General features: G+C 32.7%; 1 protein-coding gene across 1 annotated transcript in view; it reads left to right on the top strand.

Annotated features, from left to right (window-relative positions):
* The window catches only part of LOC105361650 (protein trachealess-like), a 253,050-nt gene that overhangs the window by 38,387 nt on the left and 188,523 nt on the right, over window positions 1-26,140 (top strand). The window contains exon 2 of the mRNA XM_011498900.1: window positions 18,066-18,098. Within this exon, the coding sequence (XP_011497202.1) occupies window positions 18,066-18,098 (33 nt within the window). The remainder of the gene's footprint in view (window positions 1-18,065; window positions 18,099-26,140) is intronic.

A 26,140-nucleotide genomic window follows, 5' to 3' on the forward strand; every position in this document is an offset into this window, starting at 1 on the left:
AGGAAGGAGGGGGGGGGGGGGGGGGGGGGGGGGGGGGGGGGGGGGGGGGGGGGTTACACGAGAAGAAATCGTGGATATTAAACGACGCGGTAGTCGGATAAAGTACTCATTCATTAATTCATTCAAACAATTAGTCGAGACATTAAATTATTTTCGGCTCATTGATTTTCCGGAAAAACTTCTCGACAGCGCTAGCATAATACTCTGCTCGAGTCGCTCAAGTATTTCATGAAAATACATTTAAATGTATGTACTGCATCACGTACGAATCCTGCGGGATTAACTTCTCAATTTTATCAATGTTATCAATTTTCTCGCGAGCTCACGTCATACAAACGTGTATCGCCGCGCCGGCGAAGAATAGATAACATTTCCATTTGGTTATCGATGCACCCGTGGCTGTACGTACGACATTGAAATGACAGGATAATTGGAGGCTGTTCTCTGTGTGGCTGTCGGCAAGCGCTGCCAAGACTAGACAGTCGTGCCAGGATAAAAGGATAGGAGGCGCAAAGTACCTACATCGTCTGCTCGTGTCTGCTCGTCTCTGCCGTGGGAGGTGTTCCATTTGCACGTGCGAAAATGAGTTTGCTGCTCCGCAATGTATTGCAATTGCCCGACCGAACAATGTATACTTAACAATAACATGCGTCATTTTAAATTGAATATTTCACTCTCCAAATGTTCATTTTGCATCTCGTGTGTGTGTAAATGCTTGGACTCGGATGTATGGAAGAATTTAATTATTGACTAACAAAGATATTCCTTATTCTGCGTTAGAGTAGTCAAATTATCATGTTGTTCAATGATCTTAGGCCTATTGGAATAATTAATTTAATACTCGAATGAAAATAGTTTATATATATATATATATATATATATATATATATATATAAACTTTATATATATAAGCTTATGAATGCAATTTAAAAATTTTGTCGATTAACCATAAATTATTTACAATTTTTTCTTTCCTTTCCCTCTCTAAAAAATATTCGAGATATATTATTATCGACACAGGCGCTACGATTAAACGATCTTATTGTTTTTACAGATCGATGAAATATCTGAATTATTATGCAATAGTGAATTTTCATATTATTTTATATATTAATAATCATAATCTCATATTGTGAATAGTGTGCATGCGGAGTCAATATATTGCGAAAGTGCCGAAAAATCATTTAACATTCTGCGCAAATAATTGCTCATAATATAAACTCGTATTTTCGTTTCCGAATTAAAGTAGAGTGGGAATGCAGTATGTATGACCTACGCATGTCATCTCATTGAATTCTTTGCGTCATGCCTCGTTGGAAAAAATGTTCGTGTAGTCGTGACGTGGGTAAATATCGACTCAGGCCCTACACTGTATTACTCAACAAGAAAATACAGAAAATTTTACGCCATTTCGAGACACTTGGCCGTTTCAAAATGTTACACATACTTTGCTCTTTAGCCCAATATTTAGTAAACTTGCAGCCGTAATGCGAAGGGATGAGTGCCGTGAGCTGAGACAACGTCATGTTTCCCTTCATTTGCATATCCAGGCGGCTTCCTCTCGCGTACTTCTTACCGACTTTTTCACTTATTTGGCTGTTTTTCTTTAATTCTGATACTCGCCGAATGTTTCACGCTCCCTTCTTCATCCGCGTATTTTATATTACGTTCGAAGATTAGTTTGCGAATCGTCACGCTCAATGGCCTCTTTAATTATAGCATCGACAGGAGTTATTCTAAATTTTAATATCCTCCAAAGTCCGTTTTAAGTAAGCTTCGTTGGAGCAAGGACGATTTCGTTTCTGTTTTGTTAGCTAACGAGCTCTGCAGCACAAATACTTATACATACAACAGATGCTTTGGAGCATGAACACTGACGCCTGGTACATACAAAAAGGCGTGACAATTAACAATTGTAATAGGTAGAACGAAAGTGTCCTAATTAATTATAGTTGAATAATAAAAGATAAGAATAAAATTAAAATAAATAATTTTTCTTTTTTCATAATGTAATAGTTAGAAGAAGGCGGTCAGTGCACTTGAACGAGACCAAATAAATAAAGCGAAATATTCTTGGCTCGGATCGTTTTCTATTTATTCAACGTCGAGGCTGTGAACTGGGCTCTTTCATCATTGACTATTAAACTGAAATTGAAAAGTGTATTAACGCGTTCGATTTCGCTGAAAGAGCCTGCGCGCCGATAAACGTTAATCAAAATCCAAAGCTTCCATTACAAAAAACGAGCACTGCGTGCGATCTCGAACGGCACTGGCCTACTCGCGTTACATCCGTCATTACATCAACGCGAACGTCGCGCCTCTGCCGAGGAACAGCGGACATGAGTCTTTCCATGCAGTGAGTGCCTCATTACCGCAAGCGCCTCTCTTTTTAATTGAAGTCTCGTGTTTTTCACGTGAGTCGGCCATCGTTGTTTCCGATAGGACCCGATCACTTTGGGGAACGCTTAGCAAAGGACCTCCGACTTCCCGAGTCCGCCGACTCTCATTATACAGATTATCGAGTAAAAGGCGCCACGAATCATTTCTATTTCAATGGCGGCTGCCTTATTTGCTTACAATCCTTTTTGCCGCGAAATCGCAACTACGGCACGATTGAAATTAATCGAGCTCAGATTTTTCGCGGCTCGCCGTCTACGATACATCTGTCGTGCCGTTCAATGCGACTTATTTTATAAACGTTTTATTATTATTTCCAAAGTGAACAAACTAACGCTCAAATAAATCAGTTCTTATTGGATTTTTTAATTTGATAATAAAACTAAAGGAAGAATAATAACAAATTGGTAAAAGCTTATATGGCTTTGAATGCCAACGTGCTACTTGGCCTGGCGTCCTCTTCTACCTTACCTTCATTTTATTTTTCGTTTCTTTTGTCAAAAATATACACATAAACCAAACAACAACAACAACAACAACAACAACAACAACAACAACAAAAAAAACAAAACAAAAAACAAAACAAAAAATCAATAATAATAATTTTTGACATTGTATATTTTGCCTGTATAGTGAAATAATGTAATTTAAACAAGTGTAATTAGTAATGATTGCATGCGTATTGTCGTACTTGTAAAAATAAAAATAAAAAAAAGTAAAATAACTTCATAATACGTTACTATGGATTATTATAATATTTATCTAATTAATTTGTAACACACGTAATAATATTTTAGTCTCGAAACAGACTTATCAAACTAATAAATTTGATTATTATAGAAATTCAAATAACAAAACTTTAGAGTCATACGATTATTATTTATATAGATTGAATTGAAAATTGTACACTTATGACTTGTTAAAATTAGTTGCAGTTATAACGACTATTAAATGGAACTTATCGCTGGAATCAATTTCCTATTTTGCCTAGTTTAAAATTTGCTATGAAAAATTGTTACGTGTAATAATATAACCTTTCTTTCATAAAGCGCAATTTTAAATTCTATTTTGAAAGACTTAAATCTAAAATAGATCAAACATATAATAATTTTTTTCATGCTTACATATACTCTTATATGCATCATATTTCTCCATAGCCTCTTCTAAATAAATTGTTTTATAAAAATAATAATAGGTGTACTTTATTCAATTAAAATAATGTCAATATGAATTTTATATTTCAATTATTTTCCCGGCAAATATAAATAAAATCTTATTCACTCTTTCAATTTATCATAGTTTTAGTCAGAACGTCAGCTTATAGACAGCTTACAATATATTTAAAATTTAGTATATATTATATAATTTATAATGTACTGATCTAAAAATTAGCATATATATATATATATATATATATATAACCAGTTTCTGCGTCAGTAAATAATAAATTATTTTTCAACACTAATACTTTGTTTTGTTAATTGAATTTAAATTATGACCGTACCCGATGACAAATAGTTATTTTTGATTAAGGATCTCCAGTATAAATCAAAACGTTCATTTTTTATTTCCTAACTAATAATTACTTAGTTGCATAATTTTATAATAATAATAAATTCTGAATAAAGAAATTGTCATAGATCGAACATAGTGGAAGAAGTTAATTCCAGTGTATTATAATATGCCTTTGGATTATTATTGTCAATAATTAAACTTTTGAAAACTTGATCCATTTTAATGCTTAGGATAAGAAAATTAATTCTAACTATGTTATTTTACTAAAATTTCTCAATCATAATAAAGATTCTTTAATGAAGAGTCGAGATTTATTAATGAAATATTTGCTGATAGAGAAACCAGATAATTGTGTATATGACACTCGATGTAGCAGAAAGGGGAATTGAAAAGTACGTGGTAGGAGTGTAAGATGAAAGAAAGTAAATAAGTATAGAGAAGCGGAAGAAATAAAAGGGAGAGTAAGGTAGCCGAATGAAAAATGAAAGAGAGTGCTAGCGAGCGGAAAGGGGGTGGGGTGGGGGTAGGGGAGGAGTATGGCTAAGTAAGCGTGTGCGTGTGCGCTTGTGCATTGTGCGTTGTGCGTGTGCGCGCGTGTAAGAGACTCTGTCTGTCCGTCATTGTGTGGGCGCGCGCGATGGTGTGCGCGCGTCAAGGCGCCTGTTGTACCTTCGCGTCAAAGCGTAAAGTCTAAAGCTGTTAACTTCTGATCGATTCTATCGGATCGATCGGGCCCGGCCATATATTACAAGCTTTAATATTAAATTCCACCCGTCACTTGTAATAAACTTTCCACTTATCCGTCTCGCTCTGCCTTACTTCATTTTCTTCGCGCGAGCTTTTAAATCGCGCGCGCGCGAGTACCTGCGCACCGCTACTGTGCGTCCGATGCGTTGAAACCGGGGGATTTATGTATTTGCCGAGGTTATAAATTTACAGTTCGGCTCGCGAGTCTCACTCGTTAGTACGCGTCGCATTACATCGTCGCATGAAACAATTTCCACGCCGTACATGATCCTCGGCGTATAAGCCTTTTTACTCTAGACATAATTATTATGGGCAGGGCCGTTTACATTTCGTAGCATATGCCTGCACCATGTCGCCATTACTCGCGAAAGCCATCTAGATAAATAATTATTACATTAGAAACTCACGTGAATGTGCAAGGTCCGACCGTTCTTCTGGTCACTAGTCGTTCCCAACAAATTTGCGATTCGACAATTGTCGTCGTAGGGATTTTACGAATCTGGTTGCGACTTAACGAAATTCACTTCTATTCTATTTTTTCCTACAAATACAATTTCCCCAAAAAAAAGACTATAGTTTCTGATCCATAAATAAGATCATGATGGATAGAGGAGCAAAAAGAGATAGAGAGATGAGAGAGAGAGAGAGAGAGGGACACGACAAAATAATGCACTAATACGTATGAATTCTTATGAATTATAAAATTCTTTCCAAATATATTATCTCAAAATAAACCAGACAATTTTTCAATTTTCAATATTAAATTTTATCTTCCAAATTTTTATTATTTCCCAATTGCTAATTTTTGTAAATAATTAATTGATCTTTTTTATCATACTAGATATAAGCTAGTTTAATAATTTTATTCTTTGATTAATAATTAATCTTTCTTAATAAAAATATTATCACTAACAAGCTAATCAGCAAATAAAAAAATACTACAACAATTACTTTTCACATAGTAATTTACTCTTAACTATTATGTAGATATTTTTTGCATTACAAACCATAATACTTTAAATAATTTATGGGACTTAGTCAATGTCATTTTTATGATTACAAATAATTTAAAATACATTTATATGAATTTTGAATTTACTACCTCTGTAACAAATATCGTATATATCTTATGCTAATACAAAATTGAAATGCAAAACGAAATGTCAAATTATTACTTATGATTACAAATGATTAAATACTTAAAAGATAAATATTATTTCAAGTAAACTTAATTTATAAATGAAATTTATGCATATATATATATATATATATATATATATATATAATCATTTCCGGATATATAGGAACGAATAAACTAATATTTATATTAGTAATAGTAAATATACATGCATATATTTATTCTTCATAAAGTGATCTAATGTATTGAACGTTACCGTCTTACATATACATTAAATTATATATATATATATATATATATATATATATTTCCTAAAAAAACATAATGTAAAATGATTGAAAAATGTTATATAAAATTCAATATTTTGCTCTAAAATAATTATTTTATTATGCTTCAGCAAAATTATTTATATAATTCAATTATATTTTAAATTCAATTTTTTAATGAAAACTCATTTCGTGGTTTTATAGGAAAATAAATCTTTTATAATTATATTCATAATTATTAATTATAATAATTCAATGAGTCATTATATCTACACACAAAAAATTATAAAGTATATTCAAAATTGTACAAAGCCAATATTTAAATTTTATTTTTTAATTTAAAATTTTCAATCTCATTTTACGTAATTATATACTACATGTATATTTTTTTCAATTCTATTTAAATTAAATAAAAACATAATAATATGTATATCTGCTTTTATACATATACATACGGAAGCATGATTATACATGTGTATATTTATCACTATTCAGGCCTACATTAAACACTCATCCACCCACCTAAATATGCAAATAGCAAACGTGCATACAGGAGAAGACATACCCGTATACACCCCCCCCCCACGACCAAATGAACACTTTTGCACACGCGTGCAAATAAACAGAAACACTAATATACATGTACATCATCCATATAAATAAATTTAAATATACTCCCACCTTTACACACAGTTATTCTATATTATTATTATTATTATATATATATATATATATATATGTATATATGTATTTATTTTCTTACATTTATACATATATATATATATTTACTTACACAAATCCTTACACTGATATATAGCTCTTTTTTCTTGGCGATCAGCGCCTTGCAAGATCGCATACACGGAGTTGATTTTTTTTTATACATACCTGTTCTTTTTCCTTTTTCTATGCGAATGTGTCTGTGTGCACGCGCGTCTCTCTTGCTCTTTCTCCATGTCTCTTCTCTCTCTCTCTCTCTCTCTCTCTCTCTCTCTCATTTCTTTCTCTTCTGACAAGCAGAAAGCATATAAGAAAAAGAGGGAGACGGCGGGGGAAGGATAGAATCATGAAGGGAAGCTAAGCAAAGGGATCTCTTGCTCTCTTTCTCTCTCTCTCTCTCTCTCTCTCTCTCTCTTACTTACATGGGTATCATTGTATGAACGCGGACTCGTTTTTCATCGGCAAAATAAAAGGAAGTAATTAATCGCGGCAAATCGAAGCCCCCGGGAGAGAAAGAGAGAAAAGGTGAGCTTCCACACATGCATATAACATACATACACAGAGAAAACGAGCATTGCTTGGATACACTCAGTTAAAGAATCGGTCGGTTACTGGCTACTGTTGTTGCTGCTGGACAGGAATTCCTGTCATCGCGAATCAACGTTCTCGAACGACAAAGAGTGGAGAAAGAAGGGATAAGAGGAGAACCTTAAGGGAATAAAAGAGAGGGAGAAAGATAGACTGAATCGGCACTTCTTCCTCCCACTCTATTTGCTTTCAGTTCGTCCCTGCAAATGATCCGACTGAAAGAGAACTAGAAAAAGACAGACAGAGTGAGAGTGAGAGCGAGAGAGAGAGAGAGAGGGAGAGAGAGAGAGAGAGAGAGAGAGACGATGACGATGATGCCGCACAGTGGCGAGTTGCCACCGTGTGTACAAGAAGGCCTGTTTTGCGTCCTTTTCCTTATCGGCCTTCTCTCCTCTCCCCAACGTGTCTCCCTTTTTATTTAATAATTGGAACGCCTGGTATGTCAGCTATATCTGTTCCTCGAATTCACTTCCATTTGTGGACAACACCGGCACGTTTACGTGAACACATACAAACGGGATGCATTGGACGAGAAACGGACGACACGCTATTTACAGGTCCTCGTGTCCATGTATATGTTAGCCACGTTGCTTATTTTATCATTTTTATTGTACTTGCCGAAGCCGCTCGATCCCTTCTTTTTTCCACTCGTCGCGGATAGACTAGAGTTGTGTCTTTGGCTTTCACGGCTCGTCTTATATCGCACGCGAACCGATAGTTTTAGCCCATAACTTTTTTTGCTTTTATGAAACTTGATTAGAGAATTGACGTTTTCACGCTATCCGACCGACGCGGCCTGCAGATAAAATTCCCTACGATGCATAAAGGCTTCGTGTTTATTGGAATGAATCGAAAAAATAAGAAAACTCCGGAAGCTCATTAGACATTTTTGATAAATGTCAACTTGAATATTATAATCTAATATTAATTAATTAGTTAATTAATTAATTAGTCAAGAATTTCACATAAAAATATCGTAAGACGAACTTTTGCATTGTTATTCCACGGGATTCCATTTTTACGTATGGGGGATCTCATAATTTAGATTAATTTATTTTTTTTAATTATTTGGAGAATAAGCTCCCGTATTGTTATCAAATAGTAACGACAAATTCTTGTTAATTTTTCAATCTTTTCACATACTTACTACGATGAACTCGATCTATTAACATAATTTTGGATAATATTAAATGTATATATATATTGAATATATTAAATATTTTTATTATAATATCACGCATTTAGTGAAACGTATAATGATTATTCGGATGTTATTATTTAATAGATAAATAATCATTAAAGGATCCGATAGAGAGAAAGACTTCATAATGAGGTTGTTTACGCTTAATACGCACTAGCAGTCATTTCCCGTGAATAAGTTCATATAAGCTTCAATTGTGGTGGTGAAAGCTTTATAAGACAGAGTGCCGCAATGGAATGGAACGGGTAGACGGTTTTGCCTATCATTTTATTTGCATTTCAATTTTGTCTAATAAATATATCTGTCGCGATTTTAGAGATACGTCACTCCAATGTAAGGAAACTTACTTTGAGAGTTGATCACATCTATATTGAGGTTAAATGCAATGAAACGAAGATTACAGGTGGAATATAGTTTCGGTTGTCAACATTTTTTTCATTTCTTATGTTATTTTGTGTGTGATTTTTAATCCTCTGGCTGCTATAAAAAATGAAAACATTTTTATTATGCTTCGATATTCAATGGGACAATTCTTCTAACAATCAACAATATAATGGATATATATGATTATATTAAAGCAAGTATTAATATACGATTCGAGTTTGTTTTACAATTTTATGTCGTAAATCATTTATTTTTACGATCGTAGTTTTAATTGTATGATTATATTATTGTTTGAATTCAAGGAGGAAAATGTAAAATAAATGGAATGTATTCGTGACATATATTTATAGGATGAAATCATGGTATACATATTTATTTTAATATTAATGAACTGAAGCTTATAAATTTTCTTCGTGAATTACATAACAAAGCATAATAGAATAAACATCAATTTACAAATAAAGTTGATGCTCAATTATTCTGTTCTTTAGATACATAAATATAATACTCGTTTGATAAATCGGTAGTAAAATGAGAAATAATGCTCGTATTATATATCTAATGGCATTTTTTTTATTTTGTATAAATATCATAATTCATATTTTCATTATGTCCATCATATTTAATATTATGAATTATAGATAATAAATAAAAATAGACGAAGTCAAAATTTTATCGCTTTAAGAAATATAATTGAATTAATGCACATATATGCTTATTAGTTTTTTGTATTTAATGTAAACATTTCAAGAACACGATACAAAAGTTTATATATATGGAATAAATGATGTAGGAGACCAATTTTCTTGATTAATTATTTGTGCATTGAAATTATCAAAGGGTCCTTATAAATACAAACTACGTACAAAATTTTCTTTTAAACATTGTTGCAAGAATTTCAATATTTCAATACTCAATATATCACGATAAAAAAATCTATATTTAATGCAATAATTTATTAATTAATAATGTTCATATACCATGGTAACAAGTTATAACTATGAATAATCTAAAAGATATTCGTGTACTATTTCATAACGATTAACGATACTAGATAAATTATAATTAAATACATTAAATTTCAGTTGGTAACAATTGGCTATAACGTACAAGAAGTTCGTTGACTGCATTTCAATTTATCCTCTAGCTGTCGTAATAATTAGTAAATCTGACGGAAGTATAAGTGACATTTCGGGAATACGATTGACGAGTGAACATGAAAGAAATGAATGAATTTTCAATAATTGATAGGCACGTTGGCACATTCAAGGTAATAATGAACGATATTTAAAAATATTTTGTGGTATAAAAAGTTTAGAACATCAATGCATTCGAATATGTACACGAATATGCCAACTTGTTGGAGAATATTCGAATAATGCAATGACAGTTTAACTTTAATTTCTTAAAACAAACAGCATGCTGCCCATTAGACTGGATCTGTGGGTTTATTGCCAAATGCTTTACAAGCCAAACTTATTTAAATTAACGCTGAACTCTGGTTTACTAACTTACCAACTCGTGTACTCTTTACTATTGTTTATTTGTGCTCAACGTATATGTGAAAAAATTAGTGTACTTATTCCTGAGTGTGCAACCATACATGCCAATTATGCATCTACGCTGACGGAGTATGTTGCATTTGTTGTCGTATTTATTTCTTGTGGCATACAGTCAGCATGGATTATCCACCGGATGATCTACTTTAAAGTTAAAAACTCTTCCTTACTGACACTTAATAATGATTATCTGCTACCACGATCGGGCTATACGACTTTACCGATTCTCATTTCTACGGATACACAAAGCAATGCTTATTATTCGATACTGGATAAATTATGTCAATTAAAAATTGAATAAACAAAATGATTACATAATATTAACTTAATTTTTATAATGCATTTATGAAAAATATTCAATTGGGCTTTCGCTTAATGACTTTGCACGCCAAAATAAGTACATATTTACAATTTATTGGGTTCAAATAAATGTCATAAAACTACTCAATTATTATATGTGCACACGCGGACGCATACAAACATATTATGAATTTTATATATTAATAAATTTTATTCAATATTTGAAAAATAACTTTATATCTCTTATCTATTTTCTCGTCAATGTCTATATTATAAATTAATTAAATGAAGTCAATTACGACGCAATAAAGTATACAAGTATATAATTCATTCAGATGAATATCCACAAGTAACTTACTTAATTAACAACTGAACAAAAGTAATCTTAATATCCAAAACATAACATAAAGAACATTAATTTAAAAGTCGAAAAAGCATCATACGAGAGATGAAAAATATTTTTCAATGTAACTCTTATTTTGCATGGACGACTTATCTTCATTTATTAACTTGGGACTAATGAACTCAAGCCTATTAATCAATTGTTTTTGGAGGGCTAAGCTTCGAGTCGATCCGATCCGATCCGATTCGATCTATATATCGATGCCAAGAAAAACCTTAACGTCTACGATCATGCCCTGGATACTCTGGTTTGGTTTACGAGGTACGGTAAAAAAAAAACTCGATCGAGAAACGATGTATGAACGTATCCTTTTTCCAAATGCAGATTTACGAACAACATGCCACCGCCTCTCTTTCCTCGAGATATATACCCACTTAATGATACGACTATATATAGGAAACAATTAATCCTGTAGCATCAACTTTTCTTTTTATCGTGTTAAAATCATATTTCCACATATTATTCATTTGTCTAAACGCGTTTAGTCGCCCATTTAATTTCAACGCGGGAATAAAGGAAGTAGCGTAGATTTTTTCAGTTTAAAATATGATTGTAAAATAATTTTATGCGTAATGTATAAGAATAGAAAATTTTTAATATTCTCAAAGGACTTGGTTCGTCTGTAGACACTTTAATAACAACAGTATACGAGTCATTTGGCGAGTAATCAATGTTATTAGGTTTCAAAGCTTATGTGAGTTAGCTCTCAAACGGAAATCCATAAAAAAAAATATATATATAATTTTATATATTCAAATAAATAATTACCGGAGGGACATTTTTCTATCAGCATATGATCAACATGTTGCGAGTGAAATTTGTTATATCTATTGGTAGGTCATTTTGCCTAAAAACTTGAAATTCTAGATTCATCCTTAACTCTGACGTAATCTTTAACGTAAGAACAGCGATGCAATTAAAGCTGAGCTTTGTAACGAACAATCAATCAAGCATTCGAGAAATATAGTTTCTATAATTGTGGGGAGAGAAACGACGAGGTTAAGCAGCGAACACAAAATCAAAAGAAAAGTCACATCGCGCGACGCGCAATTTTTTCATCTACGGGTAGTTGTTGACTTGATTCGAGTAAAAGTCACTCGCCCATATACGTGTAGTGGGCGGTAAGGGGAATGGGGTGATACAGTGGGGCGGTAGCGGAGGAGCAGGGCAGACATTTCGCGCAGCTGGCGTTAAAGTCAAAGTTAAACTTTACACCGTTTCGCCGACAGGGAAGAGAACGTGATCGCGCCATGTGTGATGCAAAGCGCGTCCGCCACGTATTATGAGCACTTGTAAAGCACGTAATCGCACATCGGTGTGAGGGGAATGGGGAGGGGGAGGATTTTTTGGGAAAGGGAAGGGGCGTGTCTCGCGGAGGTGGAGGAGGCACGCGCATGGTCAACGATCTAAATTCGTCGGAGGATAAAGATGCGCGAGCAATATCGGATTCTAATGCGCGCCACGGTCGAAGTTTCCTCGTTTCTGCGTCTAACAGCTGCCACGGATTGCGCAGGGAATGTTCGAAGAATAAAGCTTTTCCGTAAGATGTATAGCAAGTTTTTGCTCGCTCTTTCACCGTCCTTTTAAGTTTTAAAAAATACGTTTACTACAGATTGTTGCATGTAATTACGCTGTTGGATGCTAGAATGTGCATGTTTATGCGAGCATGTGGAAACTTTTGGAACTATCAACTAATATTGATTTATAAGACTTGCGTTACCTTTATTAAATAATGCGATCAATTATTTCCTTTAATGATTGATTTTACTATTTTCGATACAGTTGCATAGCCCTAATGTAAAGACTATTTATTAGAAATTTTTTATTTGTACGACATTCGTTTGTACACGTCACGTTTATTTAATAATAAACTGAGCTAAATTGAAATAAAACGATAAAAAAAGCAGTCATTTTGGGAAAAGATTAATGTACTAATCATGATATAATTTTAGAAAATTAGTTATCCTCATTTGCATTAATAAGAACAAGAAATTCTGTATAATCAATCATAATATTATTTGAATAAGCAATATTAAATTATAAATAATAAAAAGATTTTTATCGAATTCACATATTTTCCTTCGATAAGAGTGAAATATATATATATATATATATATATATATATATATATATATATATATATATATATATATATATATATATATATATATATATATATATATATATATATATATATATATATATATATATATTGAATTAGGAGATAAAATCATTTATTAAATATAATTTGCTTAATTATTATCGGCGTAGTTGATTTTTTTTTTTAATCTTTCATAAAAAGTGAAAATATTTGTTTCAATTTTCTATAATATTAAGTATACAAAAAATGTTGAAATGTTATTGATCCGAAAGATCGTATCTTTTTCATTTGAAACCTTTCACTATATCACTATAATATATTAAATTGAATGTATATAGTCATAAGATGATTTAAAATATTATTTTAGACATTAACACAGCACACCTTCAAATATCTAATATAATCATAATTTAATACATGTCTATTTTAGCAAATTATTTCTTATATACTGCGATTATAATTAATAATGAACTATGAAATAGCAGTTTAAATACAACAAACCTAAATAGTAACGAAATTATTGTTAGAGAACACTTTTGAATTCAAATAAATAGAAGGTGCACGGCTGTGCCATCAAGTTAAGTCTTGTATTGGATAAACCAATTTTAACGAATCATTCTCACCATTTTGCATTTTGCCATCATTGCATTACTTATACAAGTAAGAGACTTATTAATAATTCAAATACGAAACTTATTTTCTCTCGTGTAATAACAAATTTTTCTTTCTATAGAGAATTACACAATATGTTAGTTACAGTCATATCAGTCTTGACTGTAATATTAAATGAAAAAAGTTAATTTTTTTATTGTTATTAATTCCGAATCTTAATATTCATAATAAATTGTCAATAAAGATTATAATTCAATTTACAGTGAATGATTATTCAGATAATTTTAAAGTAGAAATATCGGAGAATCGTCAATGTTTTGTAGAATGCAATATAAATATCATGAATGAATATGATACTTATTTTATATTTGAAAAATATTAAGTTAAAAATGAAATTTATACGATTTTTTCTAAATGGGTAAATGCTTTGAAAATTTGCCAAAATACATTGATGATTAAAATATAATATAAACTAATATGAAAAAGACTACATTAATCACATATTTGTATTTCTAGTAATAAAATATATTTTTTATTCATCAGTTTTATATAATTCATCTTATTAATAGAATTAAGCAGTATTTTTTTCCATAATAGTGAATATTTTATAAGGCGATCGTATCTGGTCGATCGATTACCATTTGCCTATTTAATTTCTCGTAGATTTGACGATCTTGCTTATGCTCTAAGAATGCCTATGCTTTCAGCTAAATTCCCATGGCTCGTCTCTCACGTCACCCCACTCCCACCCCCGCAAACGTTCTCCCTTGCTAAGTGTGGCATATAAGTTTCTCGGCATCCCTACAGTCATCCGTGGAGATATGCTGAGCCGCGGTTTATTGCCGCAACGGCTCGTGGTACATTGATTTAATGCGCTAGTAATTGGGCCGCCTACGGCTCACATACGCTTTTACTCGCGCACAAGCGCACACTCGAACACATACACACTCTCCCATCCTCTCGTTCTTTCTCTCAGTGTCTCTCTTTCTGAGCTCTTGTATGAGACCAACGGCTGGTCATTCCTCGACCACAACTACTGCATGGGTTGGAGCTTGGCGATATAGCCGATATAGCCGTCGCTTTCTACGCGGTCTCTTTTCCGCCTTGTCGCTTTACACCAGATGTCAGCGAAGGAAAAAGAGAGATGGACAGAATGAGCAAAGGCTGAATGCGGAAGGTCGGAGAATGGAAGAGTTTATTGCTGACTTTATTGCTGAGTACGCTTACGTTACTAAGAGAGAGCGCGCCCGCGCGTGAGAGAGAGAGAGAGAGAGAGAGAAAGAGAGCGCATCTTATTCTCGGGTCTGGACAATTATTAAAGTATAGATATCACACCCTGGAGAGGTCTAACTGAGGGAGTGATATATATATATATATATATATATATATATATTTGTATGTTTGTAGGTATTTGTGCATGTATATATGTAATTATGTATGTATGTATATGAGGTAGCCATGAGTCAGATCACTAATGTATCTCAGTGATTTAATCACGGGCCATCGAGTCATGCGTACTGAGACTCTCTGAATGACCGATTCGTTATGCCGTGAAAAACAGCAAAAGTGAGTAAAAAGCTTATTTTTATTGTATTTGTAGGATACTACATTCCTTACATCTTTCCGTTGCTTTTCATTAGAAAAATTGGAACCCACTAGGTAATGATAAATTATTTTAATGAAAATTCTATATGAATTTTGATTATAATATAAACTGAGATATAATATAAGCTGATTTTTAAATATTTTTTTTTTATAAATTAACCAGGCATTGCGCTTAGAGAAACCATGGAATTTAAATGAATAGTATTTAAAATTCATATATAAACTCCATAAGGACAATACGAGATTAATGAAAAGCAACCTTCGAGAAGCTGGACGCAAATATAAAATTTATTTATTAAAGAGCGCGATAAGAATTTTAAATTTCATGGGCATATCTTTAATTTAAAGAACATGTACGAATATTAGAACCGAAGGCATTTAGCCAAATATTTTTATGGCTAAATACCCAACGTGTCTAAGATATTATCAGCGGGCGGAGAACCTGAGCGGGAGAGAGGAAAGAGCAGTGAGAGTAGGATAGACTTATTGAGAAACAGAAAAGGAAATTAAGGGTGCGAGAGAAACAGCCGCGAAAAGCCACTAAGGAATGTTCTGGCTTTGTCGTAATATTTGGCTTTAAATCATGTCCTTGTCGACGGCTGAAATCATCTTGCTCCCTACGCTTTATTCTTCCTTCTCTTCCCATCGCAACTCGACTCTTCCCACTTGCCCAGTACATATGAGAATGCACGTTCTTCCGATTCCCCTCGCTCCTCTCCCTCCTTCGCCGAGTACAAACTTATGAACTATCCAACTCGCGTGCTTTGAAAAAGCGAAAAGACCCGTGAGATGGAACCCGGGGGACGTTTGGCGGATGGGGCGCAAGCTTTTTTCACTTTAGGGCTGCTTTACACGCCTGTGCATGCGAGTTTGACAAGACGTTTGTTGCCAGAGCCCATAAGTCAGCATTAATGACATTTCGATTGTACCACTGCCGGCTTTGACTTATTGTCCTTGTTTTAAACGCACCCTCTTCCCAAATGAGAAGCGCAATTCAAAACTGCATTTATTATGCAATTTTGAAAATTAATTATATTTCAGGTGTATTAGCTATATTCTTTCTTTCGTTCTTTCGTTCTATATACGCATACAAACAAATTGAAATTGGCCAATTAACATTATATTAACGGCACTGTATATTTTTGTAAATATCAGATCTTTTTGCTTTTTAATCGAGTTCCAATAATTTACTATAATTCATTATGATTTTTTGTTAATATTATATTAAATAGTATATATATATATATATATATATATATATATATATATATATACATACATTTAATTTATAATAATAATGCATTCAATTGCATTTATGAACATACACGTGCGCGCGCGTGAGCTCATACATATAGATATATATTATTTTTTAAACGTATTGTCATCTTTTATTGCAACACATTGCAAAGATTTTCCTAAAAATTTTTTTTAATGTAAAGTTACTTCAATGGTTTCTAAACTGCATGCTTAACATTTCACTTTTATCCCAATTAACAGAACAAAAGATATATCTCAATAAATCTTTCATGAAGTAATCATTTTTCTATGTTTAATTCGTAATGGTTTTATAAATATAATGTTAAATTATTATTCTTAAAAAGTTAAAGTAACGGATTTTAATAAATATAAAAATTTCATTTTCATATCACCAACAAAAAGTAAATACATATAATCATAAGACTTATGAATATAGTAAGTAAGAAAAGTGGTTTCCAAATGAGAATATTTCGAATATTCAGTTCATGAATCCGAATTAAATTCCAATAAAGAAAAAGTTTTTAATTCAAATTTTATCAACTCTCAATTTACCATTAGAACTCATTGTTGTTATTCAACATTGTTGCTGTTATTATTATTATTATCATCGTCGTCGTCGTCGTCGTCGTCGTCGTCGTCGTCGTCATCGTCATAGTCGTCATTGCTGCAGCTTCTGTTGTTGTTGTTGTTGTTGTTGTTGTTGTTGTTGTTGTTGTAATTGTTCTCGTTCTTGTTATTGTTATTTGTTTTATATTTATTATTATTATTTTCATTATTGTCATTTTATAATAAGGAAAATCCGTATAGCCTATAATATGATTATAGAAGGTAATTCACTTAGGAACATACACTTGACTTCTAAAGCACAGAGTGTATATATAGTTTACGAATACTGTCGCGCCAGTAAGAATAAAACTTGAGCTTCTGGCTCTCTTACTTTAGTCACTCATCCAGACACAAGATTAGGCTTACCCGCGCAATTTACGACAGCGATCTTATCCTCGACCAAGACTTTCATATAAAAGCTTTTCCCTGTAAGTCACGGCACGATTTTCGGACAAGCTCTTGATTCTTCGTGGAGGGTCGCGAAGTTGAGGACCAAAGTCACGCAACCTGCTCTGCCCTCCCATCTAACCGAAATCCACAAATTAGCCTAGTATGATTGATCTTAACCACACTACTAATCTAATTTGGCGTGATTAAAATTACATATTTCATTTAAGTTAGATTTAATTGAAAATAATTATTGAGTAATTGTACATTTTATTGTTTTAGGTATCGCGAAGAGACTTTGTGTTGGACAGATCGGTAAGATATTTTTATTTAATGTTATGTGTGTGTGCGCGCGCGCGCTCGCGCCCATGTTGTGAGATGAATTAAAATTATAACTAAATATTTGTTGTTTTTTTTTTTAATATTTAAAACTAAAATCCTTTTCGTGGAAATGAAATTTTTTTTAATATTGTCATTAAAATTATTGTAATTTCATTGCGTTGGTTAATTTGTGAGAAAATCAAAATTTTTCGATAATTAACTTCGTTACGCATAAGAGTACTAATTACTAATAATACCGGGGGGTTAAAATTTTGTATATAATTCAATTTGATATAATTTGGCCGTGACTATTAATTAATACGAATGATTAAAATTGTAGACCAATTTATTAATTAATATAAACTTAAATTACACACGAGTTTATAAATTATTACCAATTTATATTTGTCTGTTATGAAATACGATGTCTAATAGTCAAACATCAACTGATTACGGTACTTTTAATAATAGTTGAGCTTGCAATAACGTAGGAAGTCATTCAATAAAAATCCGTATCTTAAATACGTCAATTTGATAAATAAAAATATTGCTAATGTATCCTACATTAAATTTAAATGTTTTCAATAATGCATAAGATTCCGAGAAAATTGGGTAATCGGCCCTTATGTAATAGAGAAAATAACCATAATGGACTTTAATGACTTTAAAATTTATACGTATTTATTCTTACATTTCTAACTGTATGTATCTCTAACTATATCAACAATTATAGTATAATAATAATCTATTACATCAAAATTACATTTTATATTTTGTTAGTAATTGAGAATGATGTTGATGAACAAAGTTAATGCTTAAAAGCGAGAATTACTTGAAACGAAATAAATTTTATTCGATATTGCTATTATTATTTCTATATGTGTAAATCGTCTATTCTCGGTTGTTTTTTTTTAATCATTAGTTAATATAATAAATTACAGTAAATGTATACAGTTATGATAATAATGAAAATGTTAAAGGAATCAATTATTAACGTTTGAGAATTGACCACTAAATGAAAGAATGCGTACGTAATAGGACACTAACAAATAATAACTGTGCATTGGTCAATCGACCTTCAGACGTCAATGATGGCGAAGAAAGTATGCGTTAAGTACTTCCGTGACGATAAATTAGACAATTAGCTTAGTGAATAAAGGGCAATAGCCAGGGCAGCTCATGAGCGGCGATAAAAATTCCGAGTTTCTCATTATTAAAGGATAGATCGGGTTCGTTGAACCTTCGTAGGTATCGTACTCAAACGAAAATGTCTATCAGCGGTAGAAGGCCATTACTGGTCTGCCGTATTCTCGTTAAACATAATAATTGCTCGTGTTCATGGATCAGTTGTGGATCGAAGTGAAATGACGAGAGCGGCCGTCTTCGTGTCGAATGGAAAGGTTAAACACGAAAGTAAAATTTAATAGATCGATTTCTGAGCCGATATATTGGGAAGTAGGAGGAGCGAAATAATTATGTTTTAATAAGTGATCGTAGCAGCCGTTAAGCTATGCGCAAACCGAGCCAAACTTACAAGTGAGATATCAATTTAACCGATCTTTCATAGTGTCGAGCTGTTTGAAATTACACGTTTGTGAGGTGGGTAGAGACTTCTTTATAGCGCTCAGAAAAAATGAAAACTCGTAATTTGCACTTACGCTAGTAAAGCTAAATATTTTTATTATCTGAAAATTATTGAATATTAGGATGTTAATTTTGTTGCAATTTATTCGACAAATCTGAAATAAGACACGCTCGATTGTGATGAAAATTCTTTGAAATGTATGGCCAGATTATTACCATTTCACTGTCAAATATCTGCATTTAAAACATTATTTCTTTCTAGTATCTCAATTCGGTTTATCGTGTTATGTTTCATTAGCTAAATGTATTGTGAAATATATTTTATAAGAAAACATAACTAACTATTGGGAAAAAAATTTTTTTTTGTTAATTCATAACACAATGAATAACGTCGTGAATTGTAAATATAATAAATTTATAAAATATATTTACGTTGCGAAAGATTTTCAAAATAGTTGGCTTCATCATTGATTATCAGTTAAGTAACAAGCAATACATATAAGTATACTACAATATACTACAAATACTACAATATATCATATAAGTAATTAGGTAAGATTTATATCAACTTTAATATTTCACATTGATTTTACGTTCTATATAATATATAATATAAATGTTAAATTTTCACGGTTTTAAATAAATAAAACAGAGCCTATCAAAGTATAAGATACTTTCTTTAAACACGCTTTCTCATTTGCAATAACAACTATTATCCACTGATGCTAAAGTAATATGAAAAATTCTCACTATCTCATTACGAACTCAAGAATAATATGCATAATAAATATTAAAATAATTTCATAATTAAAAAGAAAGCCGTTAAATTTGTTAAAAAGATCGCTTATAAAAATTGTTATAAAAATCAGATATAAAGTGTCAAAAAGTTTTAGCCTATTGCCTAACTTCAAAATACAAATCAAATGTTGATTATGTGAAATTTTAGCAAAATATAAACCATAACAAATAAACCAAATATTCTAGGATCTTCTACATAAGTTGTTAGGAGATGATGGTCTTAAGAAGGGATTAACAAGGGAAACTGTAAAACTTATATAAACGACGTCAAGTTTCGTATTACCGTAATTCCCAAAACTTTAAATTTAACATTTTCATGCAAATATTTTCACCTTTAATATCAAGATCATTTTAAATTCAAAAGTATATTTCTTTATCTTATCTTACGTGCTACAACGAATACGCACGCATATATTTTTCTGCATATAGTTTTCTGCAGTGACAAACATTTTTAAAATTTGAAATTCCATTCTTTCCAAATTCCTAAGCACAAATGAGACAAAGATAATCACTTTTCATTTCTTATGGAAATATCTTATGTACATACGAATGTCTAATCCGTCATATTAGCGGAGTTGCAAATCCTCTAATTACTAAGATACTCGATTACAAAGAAGTATCCTGCGACAATTGGCAGTCGTATTTCGCTAAATTAGCTATCTCGGCGCAATTCCAGAGACTCGGAGGATGGGATGCGCTCGCGCGCGCGTTGCGTGTAAAAGCATGGGTTGCAAGCTGCCGAGGTTAGCGCTCGAGTTCCTAAGCTTAGGTAGGCGCACGCGGTGTGCCTCATCAGGACAGAGACGAGGAAACGAGAAACCGGCCACACTGGAGGTGGAGGAGCCAACAAAGTGATTGATAGGGGCAGATTGACGCAGCGACGCAATTCCATTGTTCAAAGCCGAGACGCGCGAGTGTTTGCGATGGTTTCGATCTTGGCGGGGGTGGGGGAGGGGGGCGTAGCGCAGGGGTTGGGGAGGCCGGCGATCCCGAGGGCAGACGTAAATCAAGCGGCCGCGAGTTGTCGCGAACTCGCACTCCGCGGGAGATGCGCGATTGGCTCAGTGACACTGAAAAAATATTTTACGGTAAAGGGGACAGCCGCCGTGATTCCATCGTGCTACACTTTTTCTCCGATCACTTACCCCGAACACGATGTTACGGCCTTCCTGCTTTTACGAGCGAAACGCTTTTCTTATGCTTCTATTTTCTTACGCTTTTAAATTTTCGTGATTCTTAGGCAACTTATTTTATCAATCGACGACGAATGTTCGAGCCTTGGACTGAAAGTGACGCGTGTCGCGCACCCAACGGTTCGCGCGATGAATCTCAATTTATTCAATTATGGAGGCTTATTGTACGCCGAAGAAAGCTTTCCACGGTCTTTTAAAACGCAATCACAAACATGATTCAACATTTTACTTGTTAATATTGCCAATTATGCAAATTCCTAATTATTTACATAAAAAAAAGAATTTTTAAGTTTTATCTCTTTACCATACTTATACGATTATATAACCTAGAACGATCAAATACATTTTACTATAATATTAATAATAATAATAATAATAATAATAATAATAATAATTAAAAAAAAAAAAAAAAAAAAAAAAAAAAAAAAAAAAATTTTATCATAACGAACTACTGATTTAAATGTAGTTGTTAAAAAGTATTTTGTTATTTTAATAAAATAATTATCTAATCTTGTTGGCATGTGTTATAATTCTAAAATTACGGGGAAAGAACGAAGAACTAAAAACTAAATATACATCTTATCGGAAATTAATCGCATAATAATCATTTTGGAAAATTGAATAAGCTTAAATTGGAGAATGTTGATTAAAAGGATGCGATGATTCATTTTTGAAAAATATATTTAAAAATCCTTTTAAAAATATGATTATTTTTTTATATTTTTATTTTTATTTTAATTTTGTAATTAATTACCCAATTTTCAAATTTTATCCTCATTCGATAAATTGGCCTTAAATATCCACTATTCGAAATCCATTTCAAATTAATTAATATTGTAATTTTAATTAATTGCTAAATTATAATAAAATTAATCTGCTCTTAGCGCCTTAACAATTTTAAATACTCAAATTTAATAATTCTTTTTAAATATCATATGGCAAATTGCAATAATTAATAGAGATTAATGAGATGCAATAACATATCTAAATCGAATCTAAAAGCAAAAATGTCCGCGCGAACCAACGATTACGCGGATAATAAGACGATGCCAGAATAACTTATAGCCCCGAGTACCTAGGAATAAAAAATATTTGATCGAATGTAAAGCAATTTAATTACACGAAAAACTCTTCCTTGCTTTAAATACTCTATTATCATGGCAAAAATAAAAGGAACGCCAAGACGCAGGCGGGGCGGCTTAAAAATTCCTCCAGAAATAATGCGAAATATTAAAGAGTGAAAGTGCGCGATATAACGACAACGACGACGAAAACAACGGGAGAAGCGTGAAGAAAAAGAAAACCGTGGGTCGAATGAGAAAACAGAGAGGGAGTAAAGACGAAAGAGAGATGGGCGAGGAAAGGGAGACGTAATTAATGGTGGCAGCAAGAATGAAAGGGGGTAAGTGCATAGGAGTCGCGCGCGTTGCCGCAATTAACTATAAACGATCGGACGCTAATTGCAAACAGTCGAACCTCGCGCGGTAATTAATAACGGGCGTGACGTTATCAGCTCCGTCCTGTCCTGCCCCTGAGATCTTTTCGCGCGCCGCGCGCTTACTCCTCCTCCTCTTCCTACCCCCCCCCCCCCCCCCCCCCCCCCCCCCCCCCCCCCCCCCAATCACCGCCACACGGACAACCCACCCCACATCATCGTTACCCCTCCCTCTCCCCACCCCCTTCCTACCTTCACCGACATCACCTTCTGCCCCGATCCCTTTTTTACCCATCCCATTCTATCTTCGCCTCGACCACGACCTGACAAGAGCCGACGCCGTTTGCATCTATTTATCTCCCAGGGTCTCCTTCTTTTTCTTCCGTAATGAGTCGGTTTGCCCGGATGAGACGCTACTGGAAGAGCCAAGCGAGATAACGTGGAGTGCGAAATTCAAATGAGCTACGTCGATGTGCCGTTTTAGGAGTTGTGACACAAGTTAAAGTAACGATATTCTCCGACTATTCCTTCCTTTTCTTCGAAGCCTTCATTATACTTGACTTGACGCGCGACATATTCAGTTAAACACGGCTTTCTCCCATCCTAGGCGTCTTTTTTTAAATTTTCATCTCTAAAATTGATGAAATTAAGACTGTGTGCTTAACACGATTGCTTCTATTAACTCCTCTTCCATTAATTTTATTGTTTCGTTTATAAATATTTTTTAATATAGCAAATCGCTAATTTTCGTTTTTTTTTTTTTTTTTTTTTTTTTTTTTTTTTTTTTTTTTTTTTTTTTTTTTTGTCGTTTTTTTTTAATATATTTACTTCCTATTCGACAAACTTAATCAGTCATATTTAATAGAGTTGATTCAAATGAGATGTCAAGTAGTCAGGACAAATTGCAAAATTATTAATCTAACTGCCATTTTATAATAATGTATATAATTTCAAATAGAAATGTATATTATTTCAAATACACCGGTTAAATCGAACAATATAGTTGGAATATTTTTTACGTGTAAATCAGTTAAAATAATCAGTTTCGTTAACAGAATGTGAGGATTATAAATTGTAAATACGATATATCAATCAGGTTTTGTCATCACGTAGGAAATATGAAATAAGAAAAAATCTTATCTGTCCACATTATTCATGTTATATAGTCGCGAATAAACTTATATTATCTAGCTATATTTTTATAAAATTTCCGACTGACTCTCTCTCTCTCTCTCTCTCTCTTTCCAAATCTCTTCCCCTCTCCCATTCATTCTTACTCTTTGCACGCGCACGCGGATGCACACGCGCGCGCATAGACGCACAAACACACAGGCATCTCTTACATATACTTGGAGTAGCAAGATTTTTGAATGTCGATAAGATCAGGATGAGTCGATAAGAGATGCTATAGCCGCTACCTAAAGAAGAGAGAGTGATCACGAGGGCAAAAAGTACAGAGGTTGGCTCGCAAATTGGAGGAGACGCGGTCGGCAGTACTGGTCAATAATTATAAAAGCATCGATTAAAGTTCGTTGCTCGAATACCTGTATACCGTGATTGATCAGTGATCTAAAATCGATAAGTTGCATGAATTAACGGAGTCAAGCTATACGTATACATTGAGATTTCCATGTCGAGTGATGCGAGTTTTTATAAAAATTATGTGATCGATTATTACTGGATTCATCTGCTCGTCCTTTCTTTACGTTAGCTGTAACAATATTACGTAGGACTATTTCTAAATAATTTAAGATATTGGTGATTGATACAAGTTAAACAGTATATTGAAATTAATTGGAATACTGAAATTATTCAAATTCAAATTATCCTAAAGATTTTTAAACATTGATGATAGCCAAAAATATATTGCGATATCCGTATTGGTATTAGAATGCGGTTAGTGGTGCACTCGGCTGACTTACGTTTCTAAACATTACGAAGGATGTTGGATATGCGTCATCGTACGTACGGTACTCGCGATGCCTTCATTTATACGTCACTTGTAGTCCAAAGATTTTTGGTTAGGCCCATTTAGGTAAAAGATACGAATCTTTTATAAATTAAAATACATAAATATAAATAAATTAAAATACAAAGCAGATAATGAGGAATGAAACAGCAATTTGTAAAAATATCTATATTTCGATATGTAAGGGCGGAATATTATATAATCACCAAAGTAACAGGAATCCTCCATATGTATATATATTTTTTATTTTATTTCGTATAATTACGAATATACTTTCGTGAAAATACCTTTAAAGCGGTATCAAGAGTTACGCGAGGCAACGCATGACCAATCGTAAATCTGCATATATTTTTTAAAATGAATGCGGTCTTTCCTGCGGCGGATACAAATTTTTTTTTTTTTTTTTTTTTTTTTTTTTTTTTTCCTTCCGTTAGGATGAGGGTGCAGTGAGAATATTAACACATCATTGGCTACGCCTCTTTAAATATCGAGAGCAACACTTTAGTTTACATGTAGCAAATAATACTCTTCCGTATTATTAAAAAAGAAATGTTCAAAATTAATAACAATCACTATTGAATGGGTTTTTTTTTTTTTTTTTTTTTTTTTTTTTTTTTTTTTTTTAATATTATTATTATAATTTTAAATTGCAAATTAAAAGAATGAGCTACAATTTAAAACTTAAATTCAGCATAAATTTACCTAATGAAAAAGACTTCATTCATACTTGAGGACAATATGGGAAAGAATTTGTAATCGCTATTTTTAAAATTATGCATTATCGAATTTGCAAAAGCAACATTTTGGATGAAAGTGACACGCTGGTTTCTTAACAAATATATAAATGATGAGATTGAAATGAAAAATATGGAAACCATGTACACCGATAGATAGCATAAAGTGAGATTCGCAAGACGGATCATACTCTGCAGGTCCATTCAAAAAATACACAAAGTCACGACGCTTAGTCGTAAGTCAACTCGCATACAAAAAGAAAGTAAGAAAAAGTAATCAAGCCGCGCATTTTTTGCCTCCTCCATCGCTTTCTCCCCCTCTA

This window comes from Ceratosolen solmsi, unplaced genomic scaffold (genome assembly GCF_000503995.2).
Source record: "Ceratosolen solmsi marchali unplaced genomic scaffold, CerSol_1.0 scaffold30, whole genome shotgun sequence".
Lineage (NCBI taxonomy): Eukaryota > Metazoa > Arthropoda > Insecta > Hymenoptera > Agaonidae > Ceratosolen > Ceratosolen solmsi.